Below are 16,012 nucleotides of genomic sequence, written 5' to 3'. Positions count from 1 at the left end.
AAAAAAAAAAACTGTTACACTTATTTGGTAACTTATTGCTCCCTTTATTTCTGAAAAGTGGACTATATCAGAAATGAAATAGGACCTATGGTTGCTCAAGTCAAAATGGGTTTTAGATTGGCTGAAAGTTTTTCATATAAATACATTTTGCTGATTAAAAACAAAAGTACAAAGACTTGTTGGCTCATTTTAAAAAGTTTTCTGATTGGTTTGAAAATGTCTTGCTGTACTGCTCAAAGTAGATTTCTCCACCAACTGAAATGACCAAAAGTAGGTTAAAAAAAAACCCCACCTACCCCGTGATTTTACCTCACATGATTTTCTACAGAGCCTCTATTTTTTAAATTATCAAATTCTAGACAATTATTTTAAAAAGTATAAATACAGGGATCTACATTACACTGTAAAATTTAATTTTCCTAAATGGAAATGCATTTTAAGTTTTGGTATTGCTACAAAGCTGAATATGTCATAACGTCATCCACAGATAGTAAGTATTAACATTACAGGTGGATCCGATTATTTTACTAGAGCGGGTAGTCATTCCCTTCTCCAGGGGATCTTCCCAATCCAGCATCTCCTGCATTGCAGGTACATTCTTTATCATTTGAGCCACCAGGGAAGCCCGAAACTACTCAAAACACCTAAAATTTAATTAGCCTTACTCCTTCATATTCCAAATAAGGGCTAAAATAATTTCTGCTCAGAGTAGGAATAAAAGTAAAAAATAAACTGTTGAGTAATATGTTCCACATTAGAGCTGCCATGAGGCCCCAGATGATGGTGAGATGGGACCATCTTCTTAACTTTTTACTTTATACTGAAATACAACTGACTAACAACGTTGTGATCGTTTCAGGTGGACAGAAAGTGACTCAGCCATACATATACATGTATCCATTCTCCCCCAAACTCCCCTGAGATGGACCGCCTTAAAGGCAGATCGTGTGGCGAGTCACAGGCTCAGGTCTTGGGGACGACGCGCTAGTGCAGCCCCACCAGGTATCTGAAGGCCCCCAAAGCAGAAAACACGGACTCAGCAAGCTGGGGAGAAGCAGACACACGCAGAGAAGGTAATGAACACATCCCGGCTTCTTTACCTGCAGGAGAAGTTCTTGAAGCTGAGCCCGCTTCTGCTTTATCCGTTCTATCCGCCTCTGCTTCTCTATCTTTAAAACACAGGTTACAAAATAGCATGAGCATGTAGAGTAGAAAATGCTGCTCACTTTTCAGGTCTCAGTTCTGAGACATCAAGAATTTTCCTTAAAGACAGGCAACCTATTTAACTACTGGCGCCAATAAAGGTAGATTCCGCCTTCTGGGGTCAGGTAAGCAAGGAGGCAAGACAGCAGAATTGTAGCAATCGCCATCAAACGACATCCATCCCCCTAATGAACACTTGATCTGTGGGACTGGCTCTATTTATTTCACAAGCGCCAAGCAGAGTCACAGCTAACACTTGAAAAAGTGAAAGTGAAGTCGCTCAGTCATATCCAACTCTTTGTGACCCCGTGGACTGCAGTCTACCAGGCTCCTCCGTCCATGGGATTTCCCGTCAGTCACAGCTGACACCTGGTGAACACCTATTCTACGTGTCAGCGGTCACCTGAGCGCTGGACACACGGTCTCTTAATTCGTCTTCACAAAACCCTGGACATAAGTATGGCTGTTACCCTCTTTGCAGTAGGAAACAGAGGCACAGAGGGCGAAGAATCTGTCCAAGGTCACACCGCTGGTGGATGGCAAGAGCCAGGATTTGAATCAAAGCCACCTGGTTTAAGAGATCCCATTATTAATTGCTTTGCTCTATCAACCTCCCAGAATGAGGTAAGATCTCATTTAAGATCTCCGTTTAACTGCTTTTTTTAGTGTGACTTGTGGGATTTTAATTCCCTGACCAGGAATCAAACTCACGCTCTCCGCACTGAAAGCACAGAGTCCTAACCACTGGTCCACCAGGGAAGACGGTCCCTAGAGCAGTTTCTTAATCTTCCCTCTTTTAAACAGGCACAGCTGCTGATACAGGGCTCCTACATATTCAATACACAGTTCCTACCTGCAGTAAGAGACACGGTTATGGGACAAATTTCCTAGCTTCAACCAACTACTGTTTTCCTCAACCTCACAGCTACCTAGAAAACATAGATTAAGGTCTGGAATATCCCTGTGGATGAGCTCCTCACTGTGTCTTTGGGCAAAAGCCAATGACATCTAATATCATCTTTCTTGTCTACTCCAACAGCATCTTTCTTACTTGCTCCCCATCTAGTCCCCGCCGGGAGTTTATCTCATGGTTCCTCTAATCACAACCACTTGAACCCCGAAACACTTAAGATCCACTGTAAGATCTGTGTGCTCTGTCACATGTGAAAAGATGCTGCTGGGGTTTTCCCCAGCATCTGACACTGCTGACAGAGCAGCTCCAACTGCCCCTCAGGCCTTGCATCCAACCAGGCCAAGTGGTACTGATTCTGCCTCTAAAACACTTCTCCAGTCTCACTGTCATGGCCAGAACTCAGCCCCTCTCCGACCCACCCCCTCACCTTCCTGTCAGTCCGGCTTACAACCCACTGGCAGACTGACCCTTTGGATTACACTCCCTCAGCCCTCTTCTTTGTAATTCTCCAGTAGTTCCTACTGCCCGTAGATCAGGTTGCAACTACTTCGCACCCAGGAACCTACCCTCTCTTTGACCTGTGCTCTGGCCACACCCAGCTGCGGGCACGCCTTCCTCCACCTGCCTCATTCCGGGCAGTGTCTCTGCCTCCCTGCCCTAAACCACTTGGCAAACTCCTCCTACAGCACAGGGGTATTTTTATCTCTTGGTAAAGCCCAACCCCGCTCCCTCCCTCCATTATACCCCTTTTCCAGAGAATCTGTACATACTTCTTTCATAGGAGTCATCACAATTTTGGTAAGTCCTTTTACATTTCTGCTCTCCTCAATTAGAATGAAAGCTGCTTGGGATCGGAATCTCATATAATCTTTCATTTAAGCACACGGGAGATGTTAAGAGATTTTTGCTTACTTAGGCTTTGATACCAGCTTAGTATTACTTGTAATTAAAATAACCCTCAAATTTTACTCTATTGGGAGGAGAAAAAAGGACATTTCCATTGAAGCACATGAATGACATTATTTTATAACTTCTGATGACTGCCAGGTTTTCTCCCTCCATCCACAAGTATATTAATACTAAAATTTTTTGATTTGCTAGGGGAAAAGAGGGACTAAGCAAAACATGAAATCAACCTAGTCACGTCTAAAGCTGTAGTTAGCCTTTTGGATATGATAGTAAAATTATGTCAAATCAATTTACAAATAATATGTCAGGGCACATGCTCACTTAGGAAAGCTTTTCTGTAATGATTGAAGTTCAAAGAATAAAACATGCTTTTGCACACATCACCCCAAATTCTTGTAAGCTGAACATTCTACCCATTCTGATAAAGATTTAAAGGAAATTCCATATTCTCCTGCCACTAATTCTAGAGTTGAAGGTAAAAGTTTAAATACAAGAAAGCCAACTTTAATCCATTCTTTCAGATTTATACAGCAAGTATTTCATCAAATAAGATCATTTCCAGTACACAAGTCAATGAAAATTTATTAGTAGAGTGCTCAGAATTAGAATAAAACAAAGATGTTCTCAAAAAAAAAGAGAAAAAAAAATTTCAAGTCATTTCATTTCATGTTTCATCAGGACATCTGTCAGACTAGACTTCTCAAAATCTCCTTCCAGTTCTGAAATTCTACCTAGGAGAGACTTTAAAGAAAAAAGGCATACTATGCATGAATAAATAGCTATGAATATTTTAATACTATGTGACTGTATTTCTAAATTAAGACGTCTCTGATGTAAAATAAAGCAAAGTACTATCTGTAAACAGATTTTCTTCACTTACCTCCAGGTTTTGACATTCCTGAGCAGAATTGGTAGGCAGGCCAATCCACTTGATTTCTTTTTTTTCCTTTGAAATTATGTTCATTGCCATCAGCACATTTAAAGCATCATAAACTCTTCGCCTAATGTTCTTCTGATCATAAGCCTGCTAAAAGAAATATGTTTATTGAGTGATAAACTTTAAAGGTCATGATATAGTCACAAGGTATTAAAATATTTAACAATAATTTCATAAGTATCTTCAAAGTTCTGAAAGAATTCTTCACCCTGTGAAAGTATCCTTCAAAACTAAAGATTAAAAAAAAAGTAAAGATGAAATAAAGATACTTTCAAGCAATCTAAAACACAAAACAATCTTAAAAATAAGGATTATGTTCCTAATATATCTAAATTAAATGATGCAAAAGGGCCTCTTCTAAGTCAAAGGAAAAGAATCTAAGATAGGAACTTGGAGATGATGTAAGAGGACATGAAGACCAACTCAAAAGGTAAATCTCAATTAATACTCATTATAAATTACAATGTCTTGGGGAGTCTAGAATATAAAAAGAACTAATATACAGGACAGTAATACCAGACCACCTGACCTGCCTCTTGAGAAACCTGTATGCAGGTCAGGAAGCAACAGTTAGAACTGGACATGGAAAAACAGACTGATTCCAAATAGGAAAAGGAGTACATCAAAGCTGTATATTATCACCCTGCTTATTTAGCTTATATGCAAAGTACATTATGAGAAACACTGGGCTGGAGGAAGCACAAGCTGGAATCAAGATTGCTGGGAGAAATATCAATAACCTCAGATATGCAGATGACACCACCCTTATGGCAAAAAGTGAAGAACTAAAGAGCCTCTTGATGAAAGTGAAAGAGGAGAATGAAAAAGTTGGCTTAAAACTAAACATTCAGAAAACTAAGATCATGGCATCTGGTCCCATCACTTCATGGCAAATAGATGGGGAAACAGTGGAAGCAGTGGCTGCCTTTATTTTTCTGGGCTCCAGATTCACTGCAGATGGTGACTGCAGCCAGGAAATTAAAAGACGCTGACTCCTTGGCAGAAAAGTTATGACCAACCTAGACAGCATCTTAAAAAGCAGAGACATTACTTTGTCTACAAAGGTCCGTCTAGTCAAGGCTATGGTTTTTCCAGTAGTCATGTATGGATGTGAGAGTTGGACTATAAAGAAACCTGAGTGCAGAAGAATTGATGCTTTTGAACTGTGGTGTTGGAGAAGACTCTTCAGAGTCCCTTGGACTGCAAGGAGATCCAACCAGTCCATCCTAAAGGAAATCAGTCCTGAATATTCATTGGAAGGACTGAAGCTGAAACTCCAATCTTTTGGCCACCTGATGTGAAGAGCTGACTCATTTGAAAAGACCCTGATGCTGGGAAATATTGAGGGCAGGAGGAGAAGGGGATGACAGAGGATGAGACGGTTGGATGGCATCACTGACTCAATGGACATGGGTTTGGGTGGACTCTGGGAGTTGGTGCTGGACAGGGAGGCCTGGCGTGCTGAGGTTCATGGGGTGGCAAAGAGTCAAACACGATTGAGCGACTGAACTGAACTGAACTGAATACTATATATAGGAGAAAGGGGTAATGGAGTTAAAGTGGGCTAAGGTCTTGTAGTGTCTCTGAGGATGTCAGACTTTGAAAAGTCCAAGATGTACCCTTTAAGTTCTAGTTAGCAGTGCTTCTCAAAATGTGTTCCACACACTAGTGCTGATCTGCAAACTGTTGTACACTATGAAAATGGTGAACCTGAACAAAATGTAATCACACAGATCACTAGGCACACTGTGTAGTTCAGCTGACCTTTTTTGGTAGCAAGACTTTATAATAACAGAAATTATGTTAACTTACAGTGTGGGAAAGCCCCTTATCTTTTGGTGGACAGGCAGTTTCTAAGAACTGAATCCAACCAATCAAATGCCATGATAATAAAAGATGGTGGACAACACTGAATCCACTTAAATACAGAAGTAAAATTAAATAAAGGGCTTCCTGGTGGCTCAGAGGTTAAAGCGTCTGCCTGCAACGCGGGAGACCTGGGTTCGATTCCTGGGTAGGGAACATCCCCTGGAGGAGGAAATGGCAACCCACTCCAGTATTCTTGCCTAGAGAATCCTATGGACAGAGGAGCCTGGTGGGCTGTAGTACACGGGGTTGCAAAGAGTCGGACACGACTGAGCAACTTCATTTCACTTATATAAAAGGGAGATTTTAAGTTATAGAACTGAATGTAAATATTAGAAATCCCAATACTGTAGAAAATGAGAAAATAACAACAGACGTTAGGAGGCAACAGCAAGTCTGCTGATTTCCTCTTCTTTTTTTAGAAATAGTTTGTGCTTTTGTTTTTTTAAAGTATTTTTTGGCTGCGCTGGGTCTTGGTTGCAAAACGAGGCATCTATTAGTTGCAGCCTGTGGGATCTTTAGTCCCAGCCTGCGAACTCTTAGTTGGAGCATGCGAGATATAATTCCCTGACCAGGGATTGAACCAGGGCCCCCCTGCATTGGAAGCGAGGAGTCTTAGCCACAGGACCAGCAGGGAAGTACCCGATTTCCTCTTCTTTGATACTGGAAGGAATTATGAATTCAAAGCAGATGAACTATTCAAAACAGATGAACTAAGCAATAATTTTAGCACAATATATTCAAAGTCATAAAAACAACTATAATTATAACATTCTTTTAACAACGGCCACTAGTATATTCACCTGAATCCTGTGGTAGAGGGGAAAGAGGGGAAAGATGGGAGATGGGAACACAACAGGCATAGGGATTTATTTTTTCTTCCATAATCAATCACAGTCCATAGGTGATAACTCAAGAAATGAAATACTGAAATTACTGAAATTATAAAATACTGGTTATAATAAAAATAACTTTAAAGAATTACAGACTACAGGGCCTCCAAATTATGAGAAAAACAAAGTAGTGAATCAACAGAAAAAAAAAAAATCCTTGCTTATATTCAGGAGTGGGGATGGGGGCGTGGTTACTAAAAATGTGTGTTAGATATTGAAAAGTGCTAAGAAGAAATGCTTCACTTTAGTGACATCTGAGTGAAAATTAGACGGGAGAAAAGAACTGTATGGAAACCCCCAGCAAAGAACACGTGTGGCTGCGTGTAGTAACTGAGAGGGTGCTCGGTAGCAGACGAGAGGCAGCAGAGGGCCAGGTCCCACAGGGCCTGCTGCACCATTCAGAGAGACTCTCAGTCAAATTTAGAAAGCCATATACTTTCAAGCGCCCAGGGAAATTAAATAGAAATTACCATACAAGAGCTCACAAGAAACATCTCAAAGCAATCCCCCCCTTAAGGAAACAGTTTGACTCAAAATTTCTGATCACAGGTAATAAAAGTCAAAATTCATGACAATAAACAAAAATTCCTATCACCTAGAACTATAAGAAACTTCAATGCAATTCTTAAGCCAAAGTTACAGAATAAAGAGTAACATACCAGAATGAATGGGGATATGGGTAGTGTACAAGAGGAAAATAACAGCCATAAAGACTTTCAATATTAAACAAAGAAATTAAAAGTAAATAAAGCATATATCACAGTCTTCAGGGTAGAGAAATAATAAAAGTAACTTCAGGAAAGAGAACAGAATATTAAATACAGATAAAAACAGAAATTAACTTCAGAACCGGAGGTCCATACAAACAAATCCAAGAGATTTTTGGGGGGGGAATACAATCGCAAATAATTTGGAAAACATGGATGAAATGGAGAATGTTCTAAGAAAACAAAAAAACACCAAACTGACTCAAAGGGAGAAAGCAATTTTAAAGAGATGGATTACCAAATAAGAAATGAAGAAAGCTATCTAAACCCCCCACTGAATCACCACAGTTATCTCAGGTGATTTCCATTAGATTGCAGGGAACAAAACTAGACATCCCATGCCATTAAATCTGTGATGGAGTAAAGCAAAAGAGAAAGCGAAGACCTCTAAACTTATTTTATAAAGCCAGCATGACACTACTTATCAAAACTGAAAAGATGGTACTGATTGCAAACAGGTGCCATGGAGGCTGGCAAGCAGGTCAAAAGTGGGCTCTTGAGTCTAAAAGGCATCACGGAGCTCGGCGTGACCAAGCAGAAGGAGGAACAGGACAAAGACAAATCAAAACTTGAGGAAGCAATGGGAATGAGTATAAAGAACAAGGAGGAGGGACTTCCCTGGTGGCCCAGTGATTAAGACTCCAAACTTCTAATGCAAAGGGTGCAGGTTCAAACCCTTGTCAGGACGGTAAGCTCCCACATGCCACAGGGCATGGACAAAAAATAAAAAGAACAAGAAGCAGTGTGGCCTGGGACAAGGGTACTTCCACACAGTTGGCCTTCGAGGAGATGCAATAGAAATGGCAAGTGGGGAGGATCCTGAAGAAAGCTTCCCAAACTCACAAGCTGAAAGCAGAGGGCTCAAGAGGCACCTGGACACACTCACTAGCACCGTGACACGCCCCGAGTGCCCTGGGGGAAGCAGCGCCCCTGCCTGGGGCATGGAGGGGCGTGGAAGGTAACTGGGGTCATGTTTGGTGCCCTTGGTATTTTCTATAAACATTCTTTTACACACACCCTGTATCTTCTCCTGAGGCAGCGCTTTCCAAAGCAGTGTGCCTTCACTGTGGAATTTGATTAAAGTCAGTTCAGTTCAGTCGCTCAGTTGTGTCTGATTCTTTGCGACCCCATGAACCGCAGCACGCCAGGCCTTCCTGTCCAGCACCAACTCCTGGAGTCCATCCAAAACCGTGTCCATTGAGTCAATGATGCCATCCAACCATCTCATCCTCTGTCGTCCCCTTCTTTTCCTGCCCCCAATCTTTCCCAGCTTCAGGGTCTTTTCCAATGAGTCAGCTCTTTGCATGAGGTGGCCAAAGGACTGGAGTTTCAGCTTCAACATCAGTCCTTCCAAAGAACACCCAGGACTGATCTCCTTTAGGATGGACTGGTTGGATCTCCTTGCAGCCCAACGGACTCTCAAGAGTCTTCTCCAACACCACAGTTCAAAAGCATCGATTCTTCTGCGCTCAGCTTTCTTTATAGTCCAACTCTCACATCCACACATAACCACTGGAAAAACTATAGCCTTGACTAGACAGACCTTTGTTGGCAAAGTAATCTCTCTGATTGAAGTCAAACTAATACTCTATTTTGATTTCTGAGTAGCACACAGGCAATAAACCATTTTAGTGTGGACTGGGAATTTTTGAGAGTTTATCCAGAGATTAACGTTATTTCTGTGTATATGCTATGGAAATGTGTTTTTACCTCTGAGTTGCACTTAACTCTTTGAAGCCCACCAGCTGGCTCTGCTGGAACCTGACTCCAGAGGATAAGGAGCCAATGCCAGGATGGCCTGCAGCACGTAGACCCCTGGGGGGCCCTGCATGGGCTGCCCTGCCAGGCTCCTCTTAGCTTGGGGCTTATGCTCTTCCGTCCAGGCCCTGGGGAAGCGATTTGAAGCTTCATGGCCTTCAGCCTGCCTCCCCAGCCACTTGGCCAAAGAGACAATGCAGCCTGGTAATCAGCACAACCACCTAAGGCAAGGACGGAACATACAGCTTGTCCCTTTCTGAACCAGGCCAGCTCGCAGCCTCTTCTCCGAATATCTTCATTCCAGACATGTGTCTAGCGGGTGTTGCCATGGCAGACATCACTAATCAAGCACAGCACTCTTTGTAAAAGAATCCAGGCACAGTCTGCCTCCTTATCCTCGACCCTAAGGTCCAAGTAGCTCCTGTATTTACTCAGGGTTGACACATAAAATGTTTGACATTCCTGGCCTAAGGATACCTCAAGGGCAACAGGAACAAGGAGGCAGAGTCCCAGCACAGAAAGACAAGGGTGTGGTCAGAAGGCAGTACCAAGCTCCCAATGCTGGAGAGCCAGGGTCTATGAGGGCCTGTGTGCACCCACTGGATAAGGGTCAAACTATGCTATTGGGAGAAATATCTATGTGACACAGACACTGAAAGAATAACAGAGTCAGAAGAAAAAACCAAGTGCTGTGTTTGGGAATATCATATGTGAATGCGATATTCACAGTTGCTCAGTTATGTCTAACTCTTTGTGACCCCATGGACTGTATAGCCCACTAGGCTCCTCTGTTTATGTAATTCACCAGGCAAGAATACTGGAGTGGGTTGCCAGTCCCTTCTCCAGGGATCGAATCTGCGTCTCCTGGACTGCAGGCAGATTCTTTACCATCTGAGCTACCAGACCGCAGAATGGAAAAAACGTTATTTTAAAAAATTGCAAAGATAATAAAAATAAAAGCAAATAACCCCACCAGTTTCATTCATGAATACCATTGTAAAAATCCTAAAATGTCAGGAAGCTATCTTCCTGACAGACTTGATTAAATTCAACTCCATTTCTGACTTTTTTTTAATTAAGAAAAAAGAAATGTTCATTAAGAAAAACATCAAGTTATGGTTACTATCATCTTAAAACCTTTATCACAATTAAGGCTGCAAAACTATAAATATTTCCACTAACGTTAAGAAGTGAAGATTCAATATGACTAGAGTTACTACTATTATTTAATATTGTTCTGGAATATATAAAGTATGACTACATTTAAGTAAAATGCGAACTGATTTATAAAAAGCATATCAGCAGCTGACTGGGGCTAGAGGGCGAGGGAGGGATAGACTACAAAAGGCAGGAAGAGGCTCTGGGAACGATGGAAACATTCCGTCCTGATCAGGTGGTGGCTTCACAGATAGCATACAAATGTCGAAACTCACTGGATTTTACACTTGGATACATCTTGTTGTATGTAAACTAGCCACAATAAATAAAAAAATAATTTAGCAGTTTAATTGTACACTTAAGACATGTACATTTCCCTCCCTGCATGTAAATTTATCTCAATTAAAAAAAAATGAGAATGATTTTTATGTGTTAAAAATGAGGCTCTAGATATATTACTAAGAAAATAAAATTAAGAATGAAGCATGCAAAGCACAACCATATTTATGTTTAAAATAACAAATTTTATTATATAGGTGCGTAAGGAATTTCTGGAATGATACTCAAGAATCTGGTAATAGTAAACTGTGCCTTGCGGAGTCAGATTAGAGTCTGTGGTAGAAGAGAAAAATTTTTTATTATACAGTCTTTGGTACAAATGAATTTCTTTAAACATGTTCATATAGTATTTTTTCAATTAAAAATAAGATAAAATTTTCTTACTGACTTAAAACACTGAAAGATTCAGATGTATCTAAAGTCATTCAAAAATTAAAAGTATACTTTTTAAAAAGTATGTTTCTTCAATAACCCCCAAAGATGTTTTAAAAATACTTTTCCACCTTTATGTTTAAATAAGTAAGAATCCTTTTCAAAACAAAACAACAAAAAAATCAAAACAGAATTCCCCAGTAGCTAACTCGTCTGAGTCCTCGATTTGACAGAGACAATCCCGAGAGGTACAGCGCTGCAGCATCAACACCAAGGCGTGGTCTACCTACCGAATCAGCTGCCAAGTGGTTGTTTGAATTGGTGAACTCGGACACCAGCTCATCAGCTACTTCATTATATGACGTTGTGCCTTTCCGCTGAACTTTCTCACACACTTTCATTGAAAAATGTCTCAAGCCTTTTCCATTTTTATCTCCTTTTTTGCTTCGTTTGCTAAAAGAGAAAATAAAATTATACTCCATTATACTTACTAGAGACTTCCTTTATAAACTCAACTAAGGTGAGAAGACAGGAATTTGATTTTTTGTTTCCAGTGCTCAATTTTACATTGAATTAGAGTAAGGAAATGTTTTAAACTTAATTTTCACCTTAAAAGCCTAATAAAGTGTGTAGCAAGAGTGCCTTTTTATGCTCACTCATTTGTTGCCTATTTACTGACCAGTTACTTACTATTAAGTATCAGACGCTGTTCTACACATTAGAAGACCTCTGAAAACAGCAGACAAAAACTGTGCCCATGTAAAGTTTATATTCCTAATACTTACCTTTTTGCATTCTACGTATGCTATAGATTTTTCCCCCCCACCTAAAATTAAAAGTACCACTATTCTAGAGTTCTGTTATCTACTCAATTTTTCAATCAGAAGTCATTGGTGTTGGGTGGGGAGGGAAGTGGGAGCGGGGTTCAAGACAGGGAACACATGTACACCCGTGGCTGATTCATGTCCAAGTATGGCAAAAACCACTACAATACTGTAAAGTAATTAGCCTTCAATTAAAATACATTAATTAATTTAAAAAAGAAGTTATTGGTGTTAGTAATGGACCTACATCTTCAGTTATCCTAAGTTAGGTTAATGCCTAGGCCTAACCTTTGATAATTCAATCATTAAAATTTCAGACGTCAGTTTAGTTCTACTAATATCTGAGTAACAATTATATGCTAGGAACTCTGTGTATTAGGGGCTAGAAGTACAAAAACAGTAATTGATGCAAAATCCTTTCCCTCAGTGAGTCCTAAGGCTGGAAGAGAGGCAAAACTAATATATAATGACAGATAATTCCACAATAATAAGGTAAGTGCCACGTCAGAGTTATTCACAATGTTTTATGGGAATTGGTAAGAGGGGAATCTAGTCTAACCTAAAGGAGGAAGATTCCTGCAGTAAGAACCAATGAAAACAATCCACAGAAAGAAAAGACAATCTGTGGAAAGGGAGAAAATATTTACAAACCCTTTATGTGATACATGGTTAATATCTGAAATATCTAAGAAACTCCTACACCTCAACAGCAAAACATGTAACACAAAAAACAGGCAAAGGACATGAATAGGCATTTCTTCAAAGAAAATATACAAATGACCAGTTATAACCAGCAGTTAGATGAAATGGTGTTCAACATGACTACTTATGAGAGAAATACAAATCAAAGCCACAATGACATTATCTCCACACCTGTTAGGATGACTATTTACTTTTAAAAAAGGATTACAAGTGTTGGTGAAGGTATATAGAAATTAGAACCCTTGTACACTGTTGGTGGGAACATAACATGGTATAACTGTTATGAAAAAAAATATGGAGATTCCTCAAAAAATTAAAAATGGAACTACCATATAATTTAGTAATCTCATTTCTGGGTATATCCAAAAGAAATGAAATCAGGATATCAAAGAGGTGTCCGTCATGTTCACTGCAGCTTTATTCATCCAACCAGTCCATCCTAAAGGAAATCAGTCCTGGATGTTTATTAGAAGGACTGATGTTGAAGCTTAAACTCCAATATTTTGGCCACCTGATGCGAAGAGCTGACTCACTTGAAAAGACCCTGGTGTTGGGAAAGATTGAAGGCACGAGGAGAAGGGGACGACAGAGGATGAAGATGGTTGGATGGCATCACCAACTCAGTGGACATGAGTTTTCGTAAACTCTGGGAGTTGGTGATGGACAGGGAGGCCTGGCGTGCTGCGGCTCATGGGGTTGCAAAGAGTTGGACACGACTGAGCGACTGAACTGAACTGAACCAAGACAAGGAAAACTCAAATATCCATAGATGGATGAATGGATAAAGAAAATGTAGTATGTGAATACATATATATTCACACAGACATATAGACATATTTATACATATACAACAAAATATTATTCAGCCTTAAAAAAAAATTCTGCCATATGTGACAACGTGGAGGAACCTGGAGAACATCATGCTAAGTCAAATAAACCAGTCACTGAAGGACAACTGTTGCACGATTACACTTATGTGAACTATCTAAAATAGTCAAGCTTCCAAAAGCAGAGGCTGGAGGGAAAGGGGAAATGGGGAGTCTGCTGTGCAGAGGAACCTAGACTTCATCACATTCCATCAGCATAATTACATTCATTTATGTTATTTACATGTTCTACTGTGTTATGGCCATTAAGAAATAGATGCTAAATGTACTTCTCAAAAGAGTAAGGGAAGATATCTACTTTCTTTCCCTGCATCCCCAAAGAATCCTCTCTGTGTATTCACTGTGGGTCACAGACTACTACTGAGATATTGTTATAGCACTCAGTGGTACCGAGGGGTGGAGTGGCGTGGTGAAATTTTCAGTGAGGTAGAGATTCTGGCTGCAGAGTAATTTATGGAGGGCAGAAGCAGAAACAGGAAGACCCGTTGACAGGTTACTGTAATGGTCCAAGCAAGCAATGCTGAGTCCTGGAATTCGAGCAACTGGTAGGACTGGATAAGAAAAGATGGATTTGCAAAAATGTTCAAGATAAAAATCAGCAGAACTAAGTGACTGACTGCTGTGGATGGTAAGGAAGAGGGAAACAGGACAATAATCCTTATAAGGAGGGGTCATTACTGAGATGGAGGAATTTGGAACGAATTCATGAATTTCATTTTAAACCTTTTCACTTGCATTGTCTAATGCTCTGGGCATATTCTACTTGTGGCTATCAAACACCTGAAATGGGACAAGTCTCAATCAAATTAATTATGCTGTTAATTTCAAAGACCTACATGAGAGATGAAGGTATAATTTTTATATTAATTACCCTTTAGATATACTAGATTAAATAAAAGATGTAACATCAGTCTCACATATTCCAGTTTACTTTTTAAACTGAATGCTGGAAAATTAAAACTCACATGCAGCTCGTATTACATTCTATTGGGCAGTGATGAGGTTGAGTTTGACATGCCTATAGAATATCCAAATGGGTATATTCAGGAGACAGTAGAACAATACCTAAGTCTACAGCCAGTGGGAGCGGCCACTTATAAACCTACCAGTTCTTCTCATCAGTCCAGAGATTAGCCAATACTCTCTTCCTTTTCAAATCTAACTTTCTTTTGCAAGGTAACAGCTTTAATGAAATACAATTCACACACCATAAACTTCATCTTTTCAAGTATAAAATTCAGTGGACACAGCCATCACCACAACCTAATTTCTCCACCTTAAACAGAAATTCTGTCCCCATAAGCAGCCACTCCCACCTCCCTGTCCTCAAGCCCTTGGCAACCATGTTTTACTTTCTGTTTCTATGGATTTGCCTGTTTTTCAATGTCAGCTTTGCAACTGGAGTTTCTCACTTCGGTGCTTCTGATCCTGTATTATTGGCTTTCCTTGACCTGGCCCATTCAGTTGTTTTTCAAGTGTACAACCTATCATGGAACCCGAATATGATCAAGACACAAGATCCACCTACCAGTTTAAAGGAAACACCGAAGACAGAAGAACGTGTTAAACTATACTAAAGAGATGCTATGGGACTTACCTGGTGGTCCAGGGGTTGAGAGTGCCTGCCAATGCAGGGGACATGGGTTCTATTTCTGGTAAGGGAAGATCCCACATGCCTCAGAGTGGCTGGCCCCGTGTGCCTTGCTGCGACTACTGAAGCCCAGCAGCAGCCAAAAATCAATCAATCAATTAATTTAAAAAAAGAGATGCGGTAAGCAAAATCTTTAGAATTTTTCTTCAGGACATATAATGTGGTTTCTTCAACTAATAATTTGGAAGGGAAAGAGTGAGAAAAATACGGAGGGAAAATCTACAGATTATAAAAGATTTAACTATTTAAATTCTGATTCATATAGACTGTAAACACACACACATACACACCCCAGTTACAGGAGAGTGTGGAAAGACAGCAACAGCAGCACAGTTCTCAAACTCTCCAAATCCCCATACAAAATAGAGCAAGCAAGCAGCAAAGCCTGAACCCCTGACAACGTTTACAACAAAACTAGCTGACAAGGCATCTTCAACCAACCCCAGATTACAGACCGGGGCCAAAGGCTTACAGAGTCGTGTCTGTATTGGTAGAAAAATAAATACTCAACGGAGCGGCATTTAATGGAACTAACAAGACTTTGCTAGAAAGAACAGGCCAATTTGAGAGCCGCAGCTGAAATGGGAAGTTTTGCCCTCTTCAATACCAGCCGAGTGCAGGAGGCTGAAATAAAGACTTAGGAGGTTGCAACAATCTAGCCCATGTGACTCCCACAATTAATATTCAAGAGCAAATGAAAAACACTGAAAGCAGGCAAAGAATATATGGACAATAAGAGTTTCTGAAGAAGAAAATCAAGGCATGGGAACAGAATAAATACTAAGTGCTGTTAAGTCAAGAAAATGTTTATGAAATAAAAGAAAAGAGACTGT

The 16,012-nt window shown here is 40.2% G+C and overlaps 1 protein-coding gene across 12 annotated transcripts in view; it reads right to left on the bottom strand.

The window, feature by feature from the left end:
- Positions 1–16,012, bottom strand: part of TFDP2 (transcription factor Dp-2) — a 205,031-nt gene that overhangs the window by 19,494 nt on the left and 169,525 nt on the right. For 8 of the 12 annotated variants that reach the window (NM_001428758.1, NM_001428759.1, XM_005201851.5 and 5 more), the window contains 3 exons: positions 11,406–11,568; positions 3,906–4,052; positions 1,101–1,169 (listed from right to left, as the gene is read on the bottom strand). In NM_001428758.1, coding sequence (NP_001415687.1) covers positions 1,101–1,169; positions 3,906–4,052; positions 11,406–11,568 — 379 coding nt within the window. The remainder of the gene's footprint in view (positions 1–1,100; positions 1,170–3,905; positions 4,053–11,405; positions 11,569–16,012) is intronic. The other 4 variants (NM_001428760.1, NM_001428761.1, NM_001428756.1 and 1 more) reach the window with 1 other exon arrangement.

This window comes from Bos taurus, chromosome 1 (genome assembly GCF_002263795.3).
Source record: "Bos taurus isolate L1 Dominette 01449 registration number 42190680 breed Hereford chromosome 1, ARS-UCD2.0, whole genome shotgun sequence".
In the NCBI taxonomy this organism is placed as follows: Eukaryota; Metazoa; Chordata; class Mammalia; order Artiodactyla; family Bovidae; genus Bos; species Bos taurus.
The sequence above is the reverse complement of the archived record's forward strand: the minus strand, read 5'-3'. Positions and strand labels throughout refer to the sequence as shown.